This window comes from Lutjanus erythropterus, chromosome 9 (genome assembly GCF_056507025.1).
Source record: "Lutjanus erythropterus isolate fLutEry1 chromosome 9, fLutEry1.hap2, whole genome shotgun sequence".
Classification (NCBI taxonomy): domain Eukaryota; kingdom Metazoa; phylum Chordata; class Actinopteri; order Lutjaniformes; family Lutjanidae; genus Lutjanus; species Lutjanus erythropterus.
In genome coordinates, this window is record NC_139325.1 from 21059888 (window position 1) to 21082477 (window position 22590).

At 39.2% G+C, this 22590-nt stretch overlaps 1 protein-coding gene and 1 long non-coding RNA gene across 2 annotated transcripts in view; one reads left to right on the plus strand and one right to left on the minus strand.

Annotated features, from left to right (window-relative positions):
- Positions 1-11341, minus strand: part of LOC146321380 (uncharacterized) — a 32355-nt gene extending 21014 nt beyond the window's left edge. Inside the window, exon 1 of the long non-coding RNA XR_014771398.1 lies at positions 11251-11341. This is a non-coding gene — a long non-coding RNA (uncharacterized LOC146321380). The remainder of the gene's footprint in view (positions 1-11250) is intronic.
- A 5727-nt stretch (positions 11342-17068) lies between these two features.
- Positions 17069-18473, plus strand: twist1b (twist family bHLH transcription factor 1b). Its single transcript, XM_084726510.1, has 2 exons — positions 17069-17756; positions 17899-18473. The coding sequence occupies exon 1, from the start codon at positions 17221-17223 to the stop codon at positions 17728-17730; it is 510 nt and encodes a 169-aa protein (XP_084582636.1). The 5' UTR covers positions 17069-17220; the 3' UTR covers positions 17731-17756; positions 17899-18473.
- The last annotated feature ends 4117 nt before the right edge of the window (positions 18474-22590 follow it).

Genomic DNA, 22590 nt, shown 5'->3' on the forward strand with positions numbered 1-22590 from the left:
TACCGCTTTGCTCACAAAAGGGCATTTTTAGTTGAAAGAAGGGCTGACTAAAGCGTCTGAACTCTGGACAGACTGTTCTCAGTGAAACTATATGATCAAAAAAGATCAAATATATATATCACAGCCATGTGTTTATGTCCATAGCTTCTCCAGACTGCTGTTGTCACTCAGAGCTCTGTGCCAACATGAGCCACTGCTGCTCCTCATAACACATCCACAAATTAACACATTAAATAATCACTGTCACTGCCACTTCTGCCAAACCTGTGCCAACACTGACTTTCACTGTGTGAATATTAAACTACATTAATTAGGTAAATACATGCTGAGGTGTCTCCTGCGTCCTGTGGATTCTCTGCATAACAAAATGTGACACTGAAACGTTCCCACACTCCACTCTTAAGTGCATCAAAATTCCAGTAATGCGTTAAACCAGGCACACGTCCAAGATGCTGAGGTCTGTTCTGCTACAGTATGTATGTTATGTTTGCTTAGACTTCAAGTGTATTTCTTGCCACAGATTGCATTTCAAGAAGTGTCCCAGACAGATGCCATTCTTCATCAGGACGATGGACAAGGTGAGGCCTCGCAAACAAAACCCATCTCAGCTGCTCAGTCTGCTCTAGTGATCCAGGATTAAGGAGAGGTTGGCAGGATTTTATTTTCTTTAAGAGGAGAAAGAAATGCTGAAACCCTTCTGGCCTTCATCCCAGCTAACTGTCAGCTTCATTTGAGTTCATTTTTGCTTCATATAAATTTGGATGATGCACTAACTGAGACCATGTTGACTCTCCTTATGGTGATGCATTTGCTTCTTGTTCTCCTTAGATGCTTTAATATTTTCTCAGCAACAGACATGAACTGGTGTGATTTTGGTCTAATGCTGTAAACAGCTGCTCTAAAAAAAACTTAATTTTTTTTAAGTCATTGAGTTCTAACTCTGACTGTTTTTGGATCATTCATTATCTGTTATTGGGCCATATATTAATTATATAATATCACTATACAGATGCTGGCACTATACAGAAGCAGTGTACAACAGAACGGATGGTAGACCATACCATAAAACCAGACTGTGTTAATCCAGTGGGTGGCGCCATTGTATTGAGGTTGCAGTTTCAGAGCTTGCCTACAGTTACTCATTTGTGTTAACTCTGATGTGTTATTGCTAACCAGCACCTATTTAATGAATACATGAATTAAAACATAATGGTATCATCATGTATTTTATAAAGACATACTCTCATATGACAGCAGCACAAACCATAAGTTTCAAGACCTTGTCACCATGGCATGATTTAAGTAATAATGAAATAATCAAAGGGCTGGTGCATAGTTTATTATCATAGCTGTGATAGTTTATTTTAACTTAATGTCAAAAGAATGCAAGAACTGCAGTTGTACAGATAATTGAGTAGATGTTTGAAGTATATTTGAGGAAGATAAAGGATAAACAAAGAGAGATATTGTTGGATTTTTAAAAATATTTTTTCCTAATTAACTGATTTAAACATGTTGATGTACGTCTGATACACCAAACCATGCTGCTATAAGTAAGCAATGCTCAGAGTCCAAACACTCATTCTGAAGCCAGCAGCCAGGGGAGCCATCTACAAATCACTGTTATGAACAGAAGCATTCCTCTGTCCTCTAGGGTATATAAGGCTTCATTTGGTTTGCCTCCATGATATATGTAGAGGGCAAGAAGTCATTTAGCTTTCAATTTATTAGCCTGGTGATTTATGCATGCTGCAAAGGTGCTGGTGGTGTCTCTGAGACCACCACCCCTCCCCTCCACCCTCCTCCCCCTTTCTCGTTGCACCGTAATAATTTGGTAATAGATGATGTGAAAGCAGAGAAAGTTCAGCAATTAGAAAAGTCAGAAAAAAGGACAAAGGTTTACAGTTTCTATGGCCGCACTTCATTTATCACTGGTGTTTTACGGACTGAGTAAAGGATTAAATGCTCAGACCACAGCAACCTGCACTATATTTGGAATCCATGTACATCAAGAGAAGGAAACTCTTCCATGAAAAGAAAGTGAGAGCACCTAAAGCAAACCTCTGGTAGAAAATCTGAAATTTAGTGACTCAGTTTAGGTGCATCAACTACAACACATCAGCTGCTTTTCTTCACTGAAACTGCTTTTGAAAATTGGAAAAATAAATTGCATTTTACATACACTCTTAGAAAGGCGGGTTCCAAAAGGGTTCTTCCTGAAGGGCTGAGGTCTGAGTGAGAACCACTTGCTTCTGTTGAATCTGTCTTCGGAGAAAGGGATCGTCAAGGGATCTTTGTAAGACTAAGGGTTCCATTAATAACCCTTTTCATCCAAAGAACCCTGTTTGGAAGAAAGAGTTCTTCGAGGATTACTGAAATCCTTGAAGAACTTTTTCATCAAGGGTTCTTTGTACCGTAATATAAAATAGTTCACAGTACCCCCTATGGGTTCTAGATAAAAAACCTTGGAATATAAATGGTCCTTGAAAGAACCGCCTGTGTGGGCACTAGATAAAACCCTTGGAATATACAGTACAAAGGTTCTCAGTAGAACCCCTTTTGTGTATTTTTCATAAAATTATTTGAATATAAAAAGGCTCTCAGAAGTACCCCTGAATATGTTCTATATAAAACCCTGGGAATATAAAGGGTTCTCACTAAAACTAAGGGTTCTTGATAGCGTCTTTAGAAGGTTCCGGCTATAACTGTAGCACCTTAGAAGGGTTCTATGCAGAACCTCTCAAAGGGGTTTCTGGGTGAAACCTTTCACACATGGGGCTTCAAGGCAGAACTCTGTGAAAAGTTTCCCAGTGGAACCTTTATAAACCTTTATGATTCTAGTTAGGACATTTATTTCTAATAATGCACATATTAATATGCCTGAAAGAGAAGAGAAATCAGGATGTAAATTGTTCTTATCACCAAAACTATAGACAGTGTTGCAGTGCTGTAAACCTGTAGTGGGTCCGTGTTTCCACTTTTAGCTGAAAATGTTTGTGGTGTGTGTTACAAGGTGTCGATTGTTGCCCAGAGTTCAATGCCTTTCTGCTGACTAACAGCCTGCTCGGAGCCTCTTCCCATGACCACCGCTGGGAAGGAGGAAGCTCTGTTACCAAATGACTCACAGGGAAAAAAAACAACCTGGAGTGTTTGGCAGCATTTTGAGCAGCTTTGTGAGTAATCACCATCCACATCCTTGGACACCTCACTTTGCTCTAAACTCTCACTTTTTCCATCAACCAACCTCATAGAGTTTCGTCATGGCAGAAACCCCGTGATAAAGATTAAGGAAAAAGAGAAGACACAAATAAGTCCACATTTTTTGTGATAAACATCCGAGAAAATATGTCCACCTCAGACCACAACAAAGGCCCCGATCTGCTGAGATTACTTTGCTCTCAGAGAGGAATGATGGCAAAGTCTTTCTCCAGTTTTCCCCTGTTAGTGCACGGGTTTATTTTTGTTGATGTGATCACATCCTATCTGGCAGTAAGAAGTTTTGTCAGGTGTGCCATGATGGTGTGGGGGAGGTGCAAAGAGCATGTCTGCTGACAGGTCTGATGTACCAACCGTGACACTCCCAGTTCGTCAATAATGTAGAAACCAGATGGAGGTGAACTGGGAATGAGACATGGGAATGTTGGGGATTGCAGCACAACATTTTGATAATAAGTGCCTCATACTGGACCTCTACTAATCATGTTCGTCCTACAAAAGTTCTATTTATAAGACCCTTTTTCCCATATGCAGAGTGATATGAGGAAGAAGCAAAAGAAGCATTTATAAATCTATGCATTTATAATCCTGTTAAGTACAGAAGCATTTGTCAGCAAAATGCTCTTAAAGTAATTCAAACTGCAGAAAAATGGCCCCTGTGAGTAATACCTACATACTGATGCATCATACTGATGATCAATACTGATGCATCCCGTGGGTGTTACAATGCATCGATATGAATCGATATATGGATTCAGTGTTTAACAATCCAGTATGATCGATGCAAAGTGAAAATACTGATCTATATCAACATGTTTAAGATACACCTTTATTTGGAAATTCCCACGGCATGTCTGTGTCACAAATGTCTGGAGGAGTTCAGTCATAAAATTGTTGAATCATAATTTAGTTGCTTTTCTGAGTTGACATAAATGTAACTAAATGTTTAAATGTTTTTGGAATGAACTGAATCAAATCGAAATCATATTGTGGCTGACTTTTTGATATTAGAAAATACTGTATCATTGTCCAAAAAAGAACAATATTGATTTTTTAATTAAACGTGTGATTTACACCCACAATGCATCCACGTGTAAGCAGCAATTTATGGTTGTAGCTGGTGGAGGTGGAGCTTGTTTTAACTATTTTATATACAGTTTAGTCCAGTAGCTCTCAACCCAGGGATTAGGCCCCCTCAAAGGGTCACAAGAGAAATCTGAGAAATGTCATGTCTGCTACACATATCTGGTTTCTTGTTTTTTGCCCATAAAATGCTCTTTAAAATATCGGAAAGATACTTTAATTAAATCATCAGAGAAGTTTAGAAGAGGAATCAGATTTGGTGGAAATGCTGACAGCTCATCAATCAGTCAAACTTTATTTGCATAGCACTTTTCTTACATATAGGTTTTTGCAATGCCAAGTGCTTCACAGGAGACTGACATGTTAATAATCATCCTGTTCTCATTCCCAACTCATCAGATATGTTTTGTCACCACCCTTCGGTGACTCATACAGAGGTACTGCATATGGTGGTGGCTGAAAGACCACTGGACCAGGCTTTTAGTTGATTTCAATGTAGACCCGTCTATGGCTGTACGAGATGCACTGGGCTTTGTGTCCCATGTGAAAACCAGAATGTTATTAAAAGTTTTAAAAGGCACAAAAGGTTACGCATGTCATGTGACTTTCATCATGTGACGTTTTGTAAGTCCCTTCAGTGACATAACGTGACGTGATGTGACTTATATAATGTAACTATTGTAACTCCAAACGTGGTCTGATCTTAAACCTGCCCAAGGCCAAGTAGTATTTGTGCCTAAACCTACCAAAACCATGACAATATCACAATGTTAATCACATGTTAAAAAGGCTTTCTGGCAGTGTCTGATACAGCAGCTAAAGGGTACCTTGCCCTACAGTATGAAACGCCGAGGGGTAGTGACAAACTGCATGACAAGTTGGGATGAGAATGACTTATAATTATTCCCCCTGAAAAGGAAAAGACATGTTGCAGGATTTTCTGTTTGTAAATGGCACCTTCTCTCCAGCTCAGTGAACAAGAGCGGGAGAGAAACAGCAGCATTAGTCAAGAGAGCTAGAGAGTGAATCAAGAGAGGGAGAGGCATTTGTGAGAACAAAGCACTGTATCAGGCAAATAAAACATTATTTTCAGATTAATTTAGAAAAATGGAGAGGTCAGTGGGCTTATTTCAGGTGCACTTGCACTGAGACAAGGATATAGTTAAAAGCCTTTAGTTAGGGCCTGTCACGATTAAAAATCCCAAAAGGACCGACTGGTTTCGTCCCATATTGGGTCTTCTTCAGCGCCTGACTGGACAGACGTGTTCTGATTGTTTTCACAGTGGTTCCATTCTAAAGAACAAAGAATTATGCCAACACCTCTGCACAACATTTTGTGTTAATGGAACCCAAGGGAACCTTCAGCCTGCCGCTGTGTCCAAAATCTGCTCTGCCTGTGTGCTGCACACTTCTAGTGTGTCATATGTGATGATTGAGTGGAATTATTTTTATACAAGCCTGAACATTTGTTTTTTAGGAAAATCCTGCATAGTATGCTTTTAAACATGACAAGGCCCCCCAACTAGACAGGGCTTTTCTGTAACGGGTCACAAGCCAAAAAGTCGTTTTTTATGTCAGATCTTAATCTGAAAATAACAAGTGACTAAAGCCATCAAATTAAATATGGAAGAGAAGAAAGGAAAAATATTTCCCTTTAGTATAAAGTGGCATAAAATATAAATACTCATGTAAAGTACAAGTACCTCAACATTGTAATTGACACAACCACAACCACTGCTGCTTATTTTTATAACATAGACACATTCCTGTTATCTGTCATTACTTAAAGAATGTCCTGCTGCAGATGGTGAGAACAGCAATAAGCTGCAGGTGCCTACACTTCACAACAGAGTAATGTCTTTAACAGATCTGAGCCCTCAGTGAATAAAGCTCAGACAGCTCCCTTCAGTCTGTCGTGACCGCTCTGCAGGTCATCCTGATAGAGAAGTTATCTAACGCTGGATGTGGATGAGAAAATCATTCTATTAACTGTAAGTACATGTTCTCTTTTTAATACTCTTCTAAGTGGAAATATTAAAGGTGATAATCAAGATGAGTGACTTCACATCTTGAAGAGATCCCCAGCTGGGTGGCCTCGATCACACAACTTCCACATTGATGAGTAAAAGTAAACAACACCCTCTACAGTCAGTCGAGAGCGGGGAGATAAAGTCCCTCAAAGAAGAGTGTCTTCTTGGCTAATTTCTGTCAACCGAGAGGGAGAACAAGCAGGGCTGAAGGGTTCCCGTTCCAAAAACAACATAGCTGGAGAGGTAGCCTATTGTGTCCTGACAGATTGGTCTGACTGAAGGAGGAGGAGGAGGAGGTCGCCTCTAACTGACACACAGGGAGGAGCAGAGGTGAGCAGAAATCTGGGGGAGATGGGAACACAGCTGCAGTTCAGAGGAGAGTTAGTGTCGTTACTACCTCACATAATTTAGATTTGACTGCCTGCAAAAGGTTCTCTTTGAATTTATTATGTAGTACACTTGTAGGGCTGGAAGCTACATGAATAGCTCTGAAAAGGGGGAATCTGGAATAGCAAAAACATAAAATATCACATTTTATCTTTTATATCTATCTATCCATCTATCAAGTCACATGATTTGGACTTGAGTCAGACTCGAGTCGCAAATTTTATTACTTTCGATTCGGCAAAATTAAAACAAAACAACATTGTTAACAAGTGACTGCTTAGCTAACATTAGCGTAACAGATAAGTAAATTTGTAAATCAATGAGGCTGGAAACCCACTGTTACATTATGACTTGTTTGGGACTCAAAACGCAAAGTTTAGGACTTGGAACTTGACTTGGGATTTGTAAGTCTTGAATTCAGACTTGAATTGGGACTTGAATGCAATGACTTGAGACTTATTAATCTTATATTTGAGTCTCATATTTGAAGTTGCACAAAGCAAGGTAGGTTGAGGCCACTATCTATCTATCTATCTATCTATCTATCTATCTATCTGATAAGCAGCCAGGGTGATCCTCCACACTCCTTCTCTGTTGTTTTTGGCAGAGGATGGGAGACCCTCCTCTGTCCTGATCACTCCCCAGTTCCGCGCACCCCGCCTCCACACCTCTGCCCATCATCCGCCTGTACGCTATTCATCCTCGTGTGCAGCTGGAGCACTCTGTTTGACCTCCCCTCTCCTCACAGAGCCCTTATTAACAGGGACTGTGGTAGGACTCCTCACAGCACTTGTGGTTAGAGTGAAGAACCACACTGGACTACTGACATTATGCTCATCACTTGCATAAGTTTGTGTGACATGGCATGTTCTGGCATGGTGCTCTGCCAGGGTTATTTCTCTGGGCTTTAAGCCACAGATAAACATAAGACACTGCTGTTAACACTCACAACAGTTAGCTCTTCTTCTTCATTTCACATTGGAGCATGAGTGATAACATTCCAACCAGGTGGTCTTTGCCAAGTCATCCTGTCAGTTGTGCTCAATATATGAAACTGTAAAAGCAGAACTGTCTCGTGGGAACATGACTTCAGTGTACAAGAATAGCTATTTTTCCTGAGTTTGTGATTGTTAGCATGCACCTGCAAAGCACTTTATTATGTGGGCGTGCTCTTATGAAAAGACCATTTCACAGTGTCGTCATTTACTGTGAGAGTTTTGTATTTTACCTGTGCTGCTGTATTTGTGTGAAAGGTTTTATTAGGTTTTTATCAGCTGAACATCAATATCAGCCGATATTCACCTTGTTGACAGCAACCCCTAGTAACTGTTGCTACATCTGTCAGGCTCTGCAGTTTTTCATTTCTCGCTGACAACCATGGATTTTGGTGGCTTAAATTAACGACTCTTGCTAGCACATTTCATAAGTGTAGCTAGCCAATGTAAGCTAATGTTAATGGTTCAACTACTTGAGTCAGCTGAGAAGTCTGTCTCCAGCTGACTTTTTAATGTATCCCTCTATCACATTTTAAAATGAGAGACCGGTAAGAGTCTGAAATATGTAGTTACTTAATGGATGCACACATGATATAACATTCATGCTAAATGACGGATGCTAAAGACACATCCAAGTAAACACTGTGGGGAAAGCGTAATATGACATGTAACATTATATGCATATGATAGACGAACAACAACAGAACAGGAAGTGCAGACACTAGATTAGAGCAGCGGACCTTCAGATGGTCAACCAACCAGAGCAGCAACCAGAGCACAGCTATCACCCCAGGAAGACTGGGATAAGTGCTAAGCTGGCCCAAGCTTAGACGTAAGAGAGCAAGCCAGTGAGAAAGAGAGATGTGTGAACGCCGGCACACTTTGACTCTCCACCAGCCCACACCCTCTACTTCACACGCCCACATAAGTAATCATAATACCAATTTAACCCCAGTTAGTGAGCCATATATTCAGTAAATGCATAAGTTTGGCTAGAAGTAACGTTAATGCAGTTAGTAAAAGAGTTAGATGGACATGCTAATATTTGCAGTTTATGTTAGAGCTGTTGAAAAAGAATTTAATCCATTCCTCAGAACTCCAAACTAATGAGACACTGAGTGTCATTCTTCACTTCACTGTGTAGAATTACAAAGATCGACAAGCTTGTCTTGCCTCGTTATGGTCGCTAATCTATGTTTGGACAGTTGCTGTTCACGGGAGCAGCTGAATGACCCGGCCTATCAGCAAATTAGAAGCTGATGTTTATCTGTTGTGTCACAACAATTTTGACCTAACTAAATGTTGTGTTTGTTATTTACAGTAGGACTCAGGACTCAACAGCTGCTAGCATAGCCAGCTTCTGGAGTGGAGAAGAAGCCACTGACTGGATGCAACTCTGGAATGATGCAAGTGGGCAACAGGTGCCATGTTTTTTCTAATGGAGATTTCTTTGTTTTCCTGGCACAAAACAGGGAATAAATAACAGCAAAAAAAAACAAAACAACAACAACAAAAACATTGTTATCATCAGCATGCAACAGCTAAGTTATTATTTTTGTTTTTTATCTGAATTGTAAAATTTTACAAATCAGTGCATCCCTGGTTTTACTGCATTGTTTATATGAGTGCATGCAAATTGGTACTTTTATACTATCATTAACACATATTCAATTAAATGGTCTGTTTATCCTCTGTACGGTACAGTCATTATGTATCAGAAAAATAGCACATTTGTCTTCTCCAGCACATTTGATCTGAAATTTAGAAGCAATAACTGTGAGGTTGAAACGCTGACAATCAGCTTTTATTTGAGGGCATTTATGTCCACATCAGTTGAAGGATTTGTAACATGTTTTATATTTCAACATACTTTTCACTTGGACTATTTCATCAGCAGAAAATTATTCCAATAATAGCAGTTGACAGCGAGGTCTGCGGATTATCAAGAGTAAGTGGGGCATTGTTTCTGGAAATACATACCGCTGGCGAGTTTCATGAATGTTATTTTTCAATGTTATGAGCAGACAAACAAAATTCCATTGTATCAGGGTGGCGTCAGAAATCACAAAAACAGATGCCTCAAACTAAAGCATATGAAACCGAAACTATCTGCATAGATACCACTTGCGGAGAGGGTCATTTTCTGATTTGGGTGACCCTTTAACACTATACACTGACAATAAAGTGTGTATGGAGTGTATGTCTTTTCCTTTCTAACATACCTTTTAGAGTATGTTGAGATCTTATACTATTGCATAGATGGAATATATTGCATTTGTTATTTATCAGTGATCTACAAGAACTTGTGTATACCCTCATTGATATAAACAGCATAAGTGTGGACTTGAGTTTCAGATTGGATGACGTAGGGACAACTTGTCAAAATCAGAAAAGATTTGTGAATTGTCCTTAAACAACAATGACTTGTGACTAGACTTCATTTTCTGAATAATTAACATTGATACTATTCATTCTCAGCCAGTCGACACTTAATTTGCAAGATCCACCTTGTTGGAACCAATCCAACAGCATCCAATCAAGTTGCAGCAGAGAACCATGAAGAAATGTGGCAACATTGGCGAGCTAGTTCAGACAGACAACTCGGGTGCATTGCCAGTCACACATGACATACCTCACTCTAGATAGTACATACCAAACGCAACCTTACAATCTGGCAGCCTATTTAAACTGCTAAACCTCCCATTTCCCCCTCTGCCTGCATGCTTTGCTGCCCCGCATAGTGTCACTGCTTGCTCTTTTTTTTACCCCACCTCCACCCCAGCATCCACCTGTAGGCTCCAACGTGGGATTTCAAGAATTTGCTCATCACTCCCCTTATACATCTATGTAACTTAACCTGCGGGGAGTGATGAAGTCGGAGCCTAGACGTCAAAACTTAAGTAATGTTCTGCTGCTGAATAAACACTCTAAAACATGAGTTGTCTGACTGAACTAACATTACGTTACTGAGCTTCATTTGGAAAAGATGCAGTGTTGGACAAGCTACTTGGAAAATGTAGTGAGCTAAGCTACAAGTTATTCTAAATTAAATGAAGCTTCACTACACTGGAGCTACCCACCATATAAATGTAGCAAGCTAAGCTACAATAAAATGACAAAAGTAGCTTAACTACATCAAAGCTACTTTTTAAAGTAAAAATAAAGTATCTATGTATCTGTCTGTCTGTGTTTTGTAGTCTATTTATTAGCTAACCCCCTTTTGTTCTAGGAGCATCTACACAAATATATTATTTATTTAAACTGACCACAACAATTTGCACAAGTAATATTTCTGAGGAACATACCCCAAAGTTATACTTTTCAGCTTCTCCTGTCTTCTCATTTTTCCTACCTCTTCCTGCCTAAATTCCCTTCATATACATGCACACGCGCGCACACTTACGCAAACACACACAGTTTTATTCTTGTGCTGCCAAATGACATGTTGCTAGCTAGCGCCATGTTAGCTGTTGGTGTTTGCTGACTGAGTTGTGATGATTAGCTTAGCTAGCGACTGTTGTGTTAACTTCGGGAAATACCTGAATGTGTGTCCTTAAATTTGTGTTGGACGTCTTGGATGTTGACAGGAGCTTCCTTCAGGGGTTGCACAGTAAACACCGGAACGTGTAGTTAACTGTTCTGTGAGGAGTCGATAAGTAACATGAACTTGTTAAGGTTTGGCCGTGGAGATTCACGACAGGTACACGTCTCTGCCCCCTCCTCTGCCACTGTCTCCTGCTGCGACAATTCGCGGGCATTTTTTTTCTACACAGTCCGGGTATCAGCAGGAGGGCAGGTACGTGACGTCACACGGAAGAGACGCATTTAAGGTTTAGAAAGGCGTGGGGAAATGTAGTTTCTGTGGACGCTACCGCGTTATTTGATCACTAAAGTAGCGTCACTACCGAAAAGCTATTTGATGAAGAAAACAGCGACGTTTTTCTGTTGTTAAAATAGCATTATTTGGTTAAATGCACTACATCTTGTTTAGGACTTGAAACTCTAAGTTCACGACTTGGGACTTGAAACTTAACATGTTTTAGCTTTTCAACATAGATGAGCCTAGCACATAGCATCTATTAGTATTAGTATTGGTGCACAGAATAAAAAGGGGTGGGACTTGGGAAGGGTCAGTACTGTTCAAAACCACCACAAACTACAGCCTCCAAAATTATAAAAATGTTAAATCAACACCTCTCTAAAACGTTTAAACAAAAACTAAACATTATAATCTCCACGATGGATTTATTGCAAGACTTGTATTAGACTGCCTCAATAAATGATGTATTCTCACTTATGCATCACAGACAAAACAAACACACTTCTTTATGAGGTACACACAGTGATAGTATCTCTACTGTAACTCTGTGAACAGATATTTTTATATTTGGTTCAGTGCACTGGTCTCCATGTTGCAGCAGCCTGGGTGTGTGTGTGTGTGTGTGTGTGTGTGTGTGTGTGTGTGTGTGTGTGTGTGTGTGTGTGTGTGTGTGTGTGTGTGTGTGTGTGGTCTGCTGGGTGGCAGCAGGCTTTATAGGCAGCAGAAAGCATGTCTCAGAAGTCTTGAGGTTGAGCAGTAGCAAAGGCGCAAAGTATATGAGATGATCATCTTACAGTCTTCACTGAAGGAAAGTGAGGTTATTTGAGTTAAATGCAGAATTCAGTGATTCACCAAGCTTTTGTTTGTCCTAAATACAAAGTGTTGTGTTGTTGTTTTCTGAGTAAAGCCAGACCAGTGAGACACTTTCTCTCAAACCCTCGGAGGAAGGCCAGTGTTTGTTTTGTGTGTGCGTGCTTGTGTGTGTGTGTGTGTGTGTGTGTGTGTGTGTGTGTGTTTTAAACAGAGATTATACTGCTGGGATGCCAGTTCTTCCACAGACCCCACATCACTCTGAGCTTCCAAGCTGTGAAAACATACTGGAGGTTTGTTGGTTCTTAGTGGCTAATAAGGTGTCATTGTGCGGTAGAGCTGTCTGATATCCCGCAGGATCATTAGGACGACATGAATGGATTTAACAGAACATCTATTACACTCACACGTGCATGTGAATATGCACATGTGTGCCTGTTCGTGCGCAAAGTCAGCCTTTCGCTCAACAAAAAAAATCAATACTTTTTATGAGATAAGATTCCAGGAATTGGCAGGCGTTTTTCAGTTTTTCTCTGACAAGGTTAAATCGTGCTCTGCCACAGGAATACTGGCTTGAACCACGATTAGAACCTGCAACTTCAAAGCACTCAGCTTTCAAAGGATTTCTTTTACAGCTAACTTCAGGAGTCCTGGCCCCTGTGTGTCCAGACAGCTTATAAAGGCCTGTTTTCATCCTCACCTCCCAATTCAATGCCGCAGATCCTCTCTCCTCTGCTGTTATCAGAAATCCCCTGATATGATGTCTGGATTTCTCTACACAGAATGGGACATTTTGAGGAAAAATGCTGTCATCCAACTCTGCCGTTTGACCTTGTTAGTCCCGAGGAGGGTTGATTAGAGGCTATCTGGGCCTGCTCTTTGAAGAACGCACCCCTGTCTTTTCTCATCCCGTGCAGTTGATCCATCTTGGCGGGCTGGCACTGCACTCATTGCGGTTAAACTTTAATGGAGTGAACATGAATATCACTGTCAATTGTGGGAGCCTCGTCCATGTGGAGGACTGTGGTTTGTTATTTCAATAGATATGAGTAGGCTGATAGAGAAACACTGCCTTCCAGGGCTTGAGCAGAGAAAATAGACAGGTCTCTGTGGATCTGGCTCTGGCTCAGGACTTTAGTGAGTGAGAGCCTGAGTTGTGTCTGCCTTGATGTGACCTCGGGGAGGGGTGGTTAATGACGCTCTGGGGTCATTCATGGCCGGTGTGTCAAGTTGCATGAGTCAGTAATATATACTTGACTTTATCATAACACCCACTCACTGCTCATTGATAAGGACAAAGGCTTTCCTCATCTGTCATTGGCCACTAGTCCAGGACGAATGTGCGGTAAAATCACGCCGAAAAACAACTGCTGCTGTTTATCTTCTCTTGATGTTTGTGTAATTGTCAGGCTCTGACAGTCTGTAACTGACTGATGAAGGTTTTGTCTTTATTAAAGATCAACACTGGAGGAGTTGTCCTGTGATGACATCATATTCCTGAGAAGCAGCTGTGTTTTCTCAGAGTCACTTCAGCAGCAAAGAGCTGAACTCCACACAGCAATCTGCCAAGAAATATACATGTAGAGTGAGTGTCAATACTAGCTTTTGCTTTATTATTATTATTTTTAAATAGGGGATGATGGTGTGTCCTTATGGCCTCAGGGTCTAAGATGCTGACCAAGAAATCACAACATTCCTGGTTCAGATCTGGCTGGCTTTATTTATTTTTTTTATTTTTTTATTTGCTCAGGTCCAGCGTGTAAGATTTACAGGAATTTTTGGCAAAATATTCCAGAAATGAAATATAATAATAGTGAATTCATTAGTGCATAATCACTTAAAAATAAGAATCTTTGTATTTTCGTTACCTTAGAATGAGCTGTTTTATCTACAGAGGGCGCAGGTTCTCTTCCATGGAGTCCGCCATGTTGCACCACCATGTTTCTACAGTAGCTGGGAATGGACAAACCAAACACTGGCTCTAGACAGGTCTTCTGGTGTTTTGCAGGTTTCTTTTGCCTAAACCCAAAGTAGTTTTTGTGCCTAAACCAACAGCTTTCCGGCAGCCATGAAAGGCTGCCTTGCGCATCAGCATACTAGGCAGATGGACATGACAGTGCAGTGTTGGTAGTTGATGAACTGGGATGAGAATGTGCTGGGTCACTGTAGGTTCTCCTAAAACTGTTGAAGGGGAGGGTGGAACTAGTTGGTTGCAATTTGAAAACTCTCCACTAGATGCTAGATTTGAGATGAAATATAACTATTTGCTATTTTTGTTGTGAGCAGGAAAAACAGTGGCAAAAAGATGCAGACAAGGTGGATGGACATCTTTCTGCTCACCTGTGAGGTGCAGCAGGTGTGCTTAGATCAGCACCATGGACAGGGCCAGAGGACAGGTACACTCACCTTGAGGAGGCTTCAGCTGCCATTTCTCATGTTCTTTCAGTCAGCATCATCACCAGCGCAGATACATGCAAGTTCCAAACCTTCAAAGTTCCAAATTATGAAATGTCACATTTACTTTGCATTACTGATATAAATGAGTGAGTGTAATTTTAGAGAAATATTTGGCCATTTCTTTAGCTAAAAAGTTAAGTGCTGTGTTTAAAAAGTCCCGTGTCTCCCCTGGAACAATACTTCACTCTCAGGCCTCCATGAGGATGCAAATGTTGGCCGGTGTTGTGACCTCTGACCCTGACTGCCCCCCCTGTTTCCTGAACCAGATGCTGCTCCTGTGGACCACAGCTTTCTCAACCTAAACAAAGTAATCCTCCACTAAACAAAATGGATATTGTATCGCCAACCCAGTAAAATACCAGAGGCTCTTAAACACAGGGCTGGCTCTCCTCATCTCTGACCAGAACAATCACTTTTTGTATTGTTTTATAGACAAACAAAGAAATATAAACTTGATTTTACTGCAGTTTTACATACATTTTGTGGTATATTCCAGTTCACCAAAATCATGCCCTCTTGTGGGGGATATAATTAGAGCATGGGGCAGTCCTCCAAGGAAAAGTATGAAAATCTGCAGTACTGGCTGCATGTCAAAAATGTGAGACTGGGATCATATGTTGCCTATATGAAAGTCTTTTGATCTCACTTGATTTAAGTAAGACTCGATGGAAACATAAATCCAAAATCCACGTGGGTCAAGCCCACAGAGATGTGCCAGGGTTGCATAATATTTGATTTTTAAAAAGACGTGTCAGCTGATGTAATTATTGGATAGCAAACATATAACAGTAGTGATATGAAGGGAAAATAGGCATTTTATTTGGATGCCGATGGGCAAAAGAAAGGGGAAAGAAATATGCGTTGTTTGCATTCAAAGTTGCTGAAAAAGCAAGGCTGTTAACATAAGTAATTAATTATATTTGCCCTTTTTTTTAAACATGATTTCTTTTCAAGCTTTTCTGTGGTATATGATTCCCCTTCCTTATGTAATGAAGCCCATTTCTGCCATTAAAAGAAAAATATCCCCATGATAAGTCATAATTATAGAATAAAAAGTCATACACTGTAAAAAAAAAAAAAAAAAAAAGAAAAGAAAAAAATCATACAGGAAGTTAGCAGATTCAACTAATCTTTTCTCATTAAACTAACATAGACACACAAGTTTTATTTATTCAAGATAATTAGATTCAAATGTTGAGTCTTTATTTTTGGAACATTTCAGAACTTCTTAACATCAGTTCTTCTAACTTGGAAGTCTTTTGACTTGAAGTGATGAGTTGAATGAATATACTGTACAGAGTTCAATCAACTCATTAAAATAATTTACAAGAGAAACATGATCAGCATATTATCAGACTTCCCAGCATGAACTTGAGAGTTCAAGCTCTCCTGAGACCCTTCTTTTTATATATATAGTTACATAAGTAACTTAAATGATAAAAACTTGCTGTCTGTCTCTAATACACTTTAAGATGAGTCATGGTTGCTCGCTTTCACAATAATGAAAACACTGCAAATGATGACAAAGATTAGTATTGAATTAGTTAATTAAAAGTTAATAAATTTCAAAAAATGTTTAATGTCAGAAATGTTTGTTGGGATGACTGAAGAGTTATTGGTTCATCTTAATATTTTGAGCTTATTAAACATGTTCTCTCAAGCATAACCTGAATTAATATCAAGTTTAACTGACAAGAAAAGTAGAATATATATTTTTTGAATCATTATAAAATTACCCCAACTCGTATTTTTAAAATAAATCAACTTTAAAGCAGCCCAGCCTCTAACTTTTTAAAGTTAAAACAAATAGTCTATTTTCACAGTGTAATTATAAGATTAAAAAAAAAAGTCATAATTAGGAAATAAAAAAAATATGGCTTTCTATCAATGACTTCTCACAAGTTCAACTTTCTGTCTCATAATTTCTATTTTGGTTTCCATTTTAGTTCACAGTTATGACTTACCACTGGAAGTATGCTTTTGTTACATGTTTATGAGAACTTATCAAAATATCATTTAAACTTTTAATCTTTAAAATGTATAGTGGAGTCATAATTATTAAAATTCTAACTATTTTGCTTGCTTTTGTAATAATAGTATAAAGTTATCTTCAGTTATCTTCTCCAGCTCTGACTCTGTCAGGAGCCTCTCTGATAGTCCCTCGGATGTTCCCACCCCCTCGCCTCACGTAATTCATCTTCTTGACCAATCGTGTCCCTCCCCAAAAAGTTTACGCCATGCAGCCTATAAGAACTGCCTAAGTGTCTCAAGTAGGCTATCGGAAAAGGCTTGTCCTCCCAGGAACTCATCTATGGATACTACTTCGGTGTCTTCAACGCCAGGCAGACCTACAGGTGGACTAATCCCGTGACTTCATGAGAGGGAAATAATTTTGGGGGACACTTTCTGACCCAAAGTGGAGATGTCTGAGGAAAATCTGGGGGAAGAGTCGGGCAGCTCCCCTGTCTCTCCTGTGGACAGCCTGAGCAACAGCGAGGGGGAGCTGGACAGACAGCCGATGAAGAGATGTGGGAGGAAGAGGAGACCGAGCAGGAAAAACGGGGAGGACTCAGATAGCCCGACCCCTGGGAAAAGAGGGAAGAAGTCCAGCAGCAGCAGCCCGCAGTCTTTTGAGGAGCTCCAGTCGCAGCGGGTCATGGCCAACGTGCGGGAGCGCCAGAGGACGCAGTCTCTGAACGAGGCGTTCGCCGCTTTGCGCAAAATTATCCCCACTTTGCCCTCGGACAAACTGAGCAAAATACAGACCCTAAAACTTGCAGCCAGATACATCGACTTCCTCTACCAGGTGCTGCAGAGTGACGAGCTGGACTCCAAAATGGCAAGTTGTAGTTATGTGGCTCATGAGAGGCTGAGCTACGCCTTCTCTGTGTGGAGGATGGAGGGCGCTTGGTCCATGTCAACATCTCACTAGCATCTGGAGAAATTATGCCCTAAATGGTACGCCAAGATGCATGATCCAAGCTTTGAAAATCCCACTGAAATTTCCCTTTTTTGGCTGTGCTTTGGTCAAACGCAGCCTGAATTATTTTGTATATTTCTCTGCAGTTTAGTGATAATTCATGCCTTATCTAACCTACAGGTGACTGCTGATTCTACTTATCACATTCTGACGGGACAAATCTGGAGTCCAATGCTGGATACATGGGATCACTATTTAAACCAAAGACGACAGAAGCTCTGGGCTGGGGGATCTTTTTTTTTTTTTTTTTTTTTTTTTTTTTTTGCAAAAGGCCTCGATATATTGGGACTTTCTGCAGCCGTATACACCTCCACTCTGTTGTGTTTTCATGTTGTTGACGACGAATGTTGAGAATATCATGTTTTTTTGTTTGTTTTTTTAAAGAAAAGAAAATGTTTAATGCATGCCTTTGGACTTATTTCTGTGGAGGTCAAAGTGCATTATTGTTTGAAGCAGTTGTCTCAGTGTTTGGTGTGAGACTGTCAACTGGTGGTGTAGCTCACATTATTATAGAACTGACTGTGTGGATCTAACCTGTGCAAAAAAAAAAAATACATTTATTTATTTATTGGTGAAACGTGTTACATTTTGAGGAATAGATCCTGTGTCTGAAATACAAATACATTCCTATTTTTTATTATCGTTTTTTTGTAAATGTTTGTACATTTTTGCATTAAAGAAAACGACGATGAAAATGTTTGTCTTTGACTTTCTTTTCTTTTTTTTAAATCTTGTTTTATTCTTATAGACATGACGAGAGGCAAAAAAAAAAAAAAAAAAATCAAATACAATACACCGAAATTTAATGTAAATGATATATGGAATGAAATAGCTTCCATGCATGTATCACGTGGCCTGCACTTCATATCAGATTTAATGACAAAAGCCTCCACTATATCGCCAGTCACTTGGGAAAACAGATGGAGTTATTATTGGCTCGAGTAAAAGCGTAGGAGAAACATGCAGCTATTTTTTTATACATTGTTACCCATCCAAAAACAATCCAGGGCTTATAAATTTTTCACGTCATTTATAACTCAAACTATTTAAGGAAAAACGCCAGTGTTAACAGTGAGAAAAAACTTTTATTGCTGAGAAAGAGAAAAGAAAAAAATGTAGTGTAGAAAAAAAAAGTCAGTCTGTATAAACTAAGTTAAAATTCCTCTTTAATTAGAATTCTCCAGTTTCTCCTCTCACTCTCTCTTTTCCTGGATTTGTTTACAGTTGGATTAAGGACTGGACCTGAAACTCACCATTATAAGTAAATAAGTTATACTGGGGTCATGTCAACCTGCTATTGGGCCCATGATACAGTCTCTCTTCTGCCTGTAGCTAAACATAAACAACAAACTTAAGTCTTTCAGGATTTCAGACATTTTGAGATCAAACTAATATGACTTTCCTCTGGTTTTATTGCAGCACAACTAAGCCAAGTCCATATAAAATAATGATGATTAAAAACAAACAATACTATAAATCACAAACAGTATTATTTTGCCTAAACAATCCCTTATGATTTTGCAAATGTGCAGCGCAACATAATAACCAATAGATAAGAGTTCGTGCGTCTTTACGCACGTCGCGTAGCCATGAAAGGTAATCCCGATTATTGTCACCAAATAAATCTTTCCTACTGTTATCGTGCTGTGATTGATCTCAGTGATCTGGGAAAGTGTTTCTCACTGTCCAAATCAAAGTGTGTGCCCGTTTGAAGGTGTGTAATTGGCTTGCGAGGCATGTATGGAATTCCCAGATGTCTATGAAATTTAAGGAGGCCGTGAAGGTAGCAGTGGGTCTGTACATAGAGGCTGAAAGTTTAGGGGGGAAATGCTTCACACACACACACACACACACACACACACACACACACACACACACACACACACACACACACAGCCTTCTAGATCAATAAACAGCTTTTCTTGAAACTTTAACAGTTGAGGCTTTTCACTTAATCCCAGATAAATAAACAGGGCCTAACATAAATACAAAGCTGTAACCCGTTCGTGGGATGCATCACAAAATGCTCAGGATTTTCTTAAAAAAAAAAAATCTATCTAAAATCTAATTCAGCTTTATAATGCAACAGACTTAAATAAGTTTCCTCTCTTCCTTCTTTCAGAAGAGAGGAGTTGGCAATTGACACGATGCAGAGGCACAGAATGAAACCTATTTAGAACAGATGTTAGTATTTTTAAAAAAGTCACGTGAAATGAGCAGATGTTCAGACTGTGCAGTAGAGGCTCGCCGTGCAGTGCGTTACTGTGCAGAGAGGGAGAGCTCGGACGAGCTTTGCCTCCACACAGAGACCAACTTTGATTGTCCTACTTTTAAATCACCCAGTAGGTTTGATTAAAACGGATTTATAAAAGGAACACCTGTCTGCAGGGATATATATGGAACAGACTGACCGAGACAAAGGTAGGCTGTGAGAAAAAAACAAAGGTACACATGTCTGCAAAAGATGTGATTGTGTAAGATGCTGACTTGTTGATTATTTGTCTGTAAGATGATATGTGAAGATCAGGATGTTTTTGAAAGCTTCCAGCACTAACGGGCCCACTGCCGTCGAAGTTTCAGACGACTTCTTTGAAGCGGAGTGTAGCTTGTGTGTGTGCATGTGTGTGTGTGTGTGTGTGTATGTGTGTGTTTGGAAGGAGGGAGGAGGCTTAAAGGAGGGGAGTAACCGAGAAATGGACGAGAATTTATCATCCAGCTATTATGAGGAAAAAAGAAATGTATGACACATAGAAACCCCTGACTAACCAGCGCTGTTGTGTCACACACTGACGAGAAGTTAAATTAAAAAATGACTAATTTGACTGCGATATGAAGTAACTTTTAACTTTTTTTCCCTCTATTTCTTTAGTATCGGAAAATAATACATTTGTTTTTATATTTGGTATTTGTATAAAACAACTTCTAATGTTGATATATTAAATTTGAGATTTTACAAGTTATTCAACAACCTCTATTATTATTATTATTATTATTATTATTATTATTATTATTATTACCATTATTATTATTACAGTTTGATTGATGAATGTATACCTGAATTCATTGCGTTTGGCGCAAAAATTACAATTACTGCCTCTATTTTTTTCTCGTAACCAAATATCGCAGTTCATTCACGTATATCAGCTGACAGAAGACATATCACGCCAGACCGGTTTGTAATAAATTATATTGTAAAAACATTTATTATTATTTTATTTTGGCCTCCAGTTTTCAGCTCTTTTTGATTATTTCCTATTTTGTCTTGCATCACGGTTGAAAAAAATTTCAAACAATTGAGAATGCAGCGCATCTTAAGTCGTCAAGTCAAGGAGGACAAAATACTCACATTTCACTCATTTATTTGTCTCACATCACAATGAATAAATTTAGCACTTCACTGAAAATAACCATGTTAAAGTGCAACCTCATTTTCCAGTTACATAATCTTCACTGCATTTATTTTTTGGCATTTATAAAATCTTTATTTGATCATTTTTAAAATGCAGCATGTCATTTGAAAAGTATAGTGTAACTGATAATTTATGTAAAAGCTTATTAACCTAATTTTAACAATAAAGCTATTCAAGAAAACTTCAGGTTGGTATATGTTTGTTGCATTAAAACGTTTATTTCTAAGCTCAACAGGAGAGAGCAGGTGCAGACTTTATTACCAGTTCCACAATTTTAAGTGAAACTCCAGATTTTCCAGTTTGAGTCTGCAGCGAGAAATGAAAAGTCCTCTAGTTGGTAATCAATTTTTTTTTTCAGGCCCACACACACAGCTTGATCCTCACCTTTAACTAAAATGTCTCAGAAAGTGAATATTAAACCCAGGAGTGGTTGAGCTGGATAGAGATAAAATCAGAGTTACAGGACTGCACTTGAGGCAAGGAAACAGAGGAGAAGCTAAACAGAAACAGACAGAAGCAGAGCATTCCTCCTGCTGTATCTGTAGTCTGCTGATTGTTGAATATATTAACATCTCTAATACAGCAGCTCTTTGTTGAGAGGGCATTTTATTTGATACACATGTGAAAAAGTCACATCAGTTGTTGTCCACAAAAAAAGAGTTAGATCAAGTTGACAGCAGCCATATTATGTATCAAGTGGGTCCACACATCTGTGCAAGATCTTTTGTTTTATATGCAAATGATAAAAAATGTCTTTAAAATGGAAAATCTGAATTTTTTGTGCATTATGGTGTGTGATTGCCTCCATTATACCGACACTGGCTTCACTGCCTGTGATGAGGCTGAGAAACAAGTCAAAGAAAATGGCAGAGGAAATTAGTTTGAAGAAATATATCAATGGAAATATGATCTGAATATTAAAAAAATGATTGTAATCCATAATCTTTGTACATCTCTGAACAGATGGGAGCTATAAGTACCTGTTGGGGCCACTGACCTTTACTGCTGTTGAAAATGAGCAGCTACCTGCAGCTGTGCACACTTTTTCACATGACAGCACCGTGAGATCAGGCTTCAAATTATGAGGAGCTCTGTGTCAAAGAAGAAAGGATGGAATTTCATATTTCCACCCACTTCTCATCTGTTCACTGCAGGAGGAAGATAATAATAATAGTTTGGACAGCCATCTTAACCTGTTTTAGTTTAAATATTTAAAACAGAAAAACAGCAATTTTAAGAGCATCTTGGACCATCATCATTAAAGCTGCTCAGAGACCTCATCATCTGCATCTGTTCAAACAACAAAATTACATCTGTATCTGTATTCAGATAGAAGACCAGATGTGGGTGTGGTTACCAGAAATTATGTTAAATAAATGATGTATTTTATAACCGAATATTC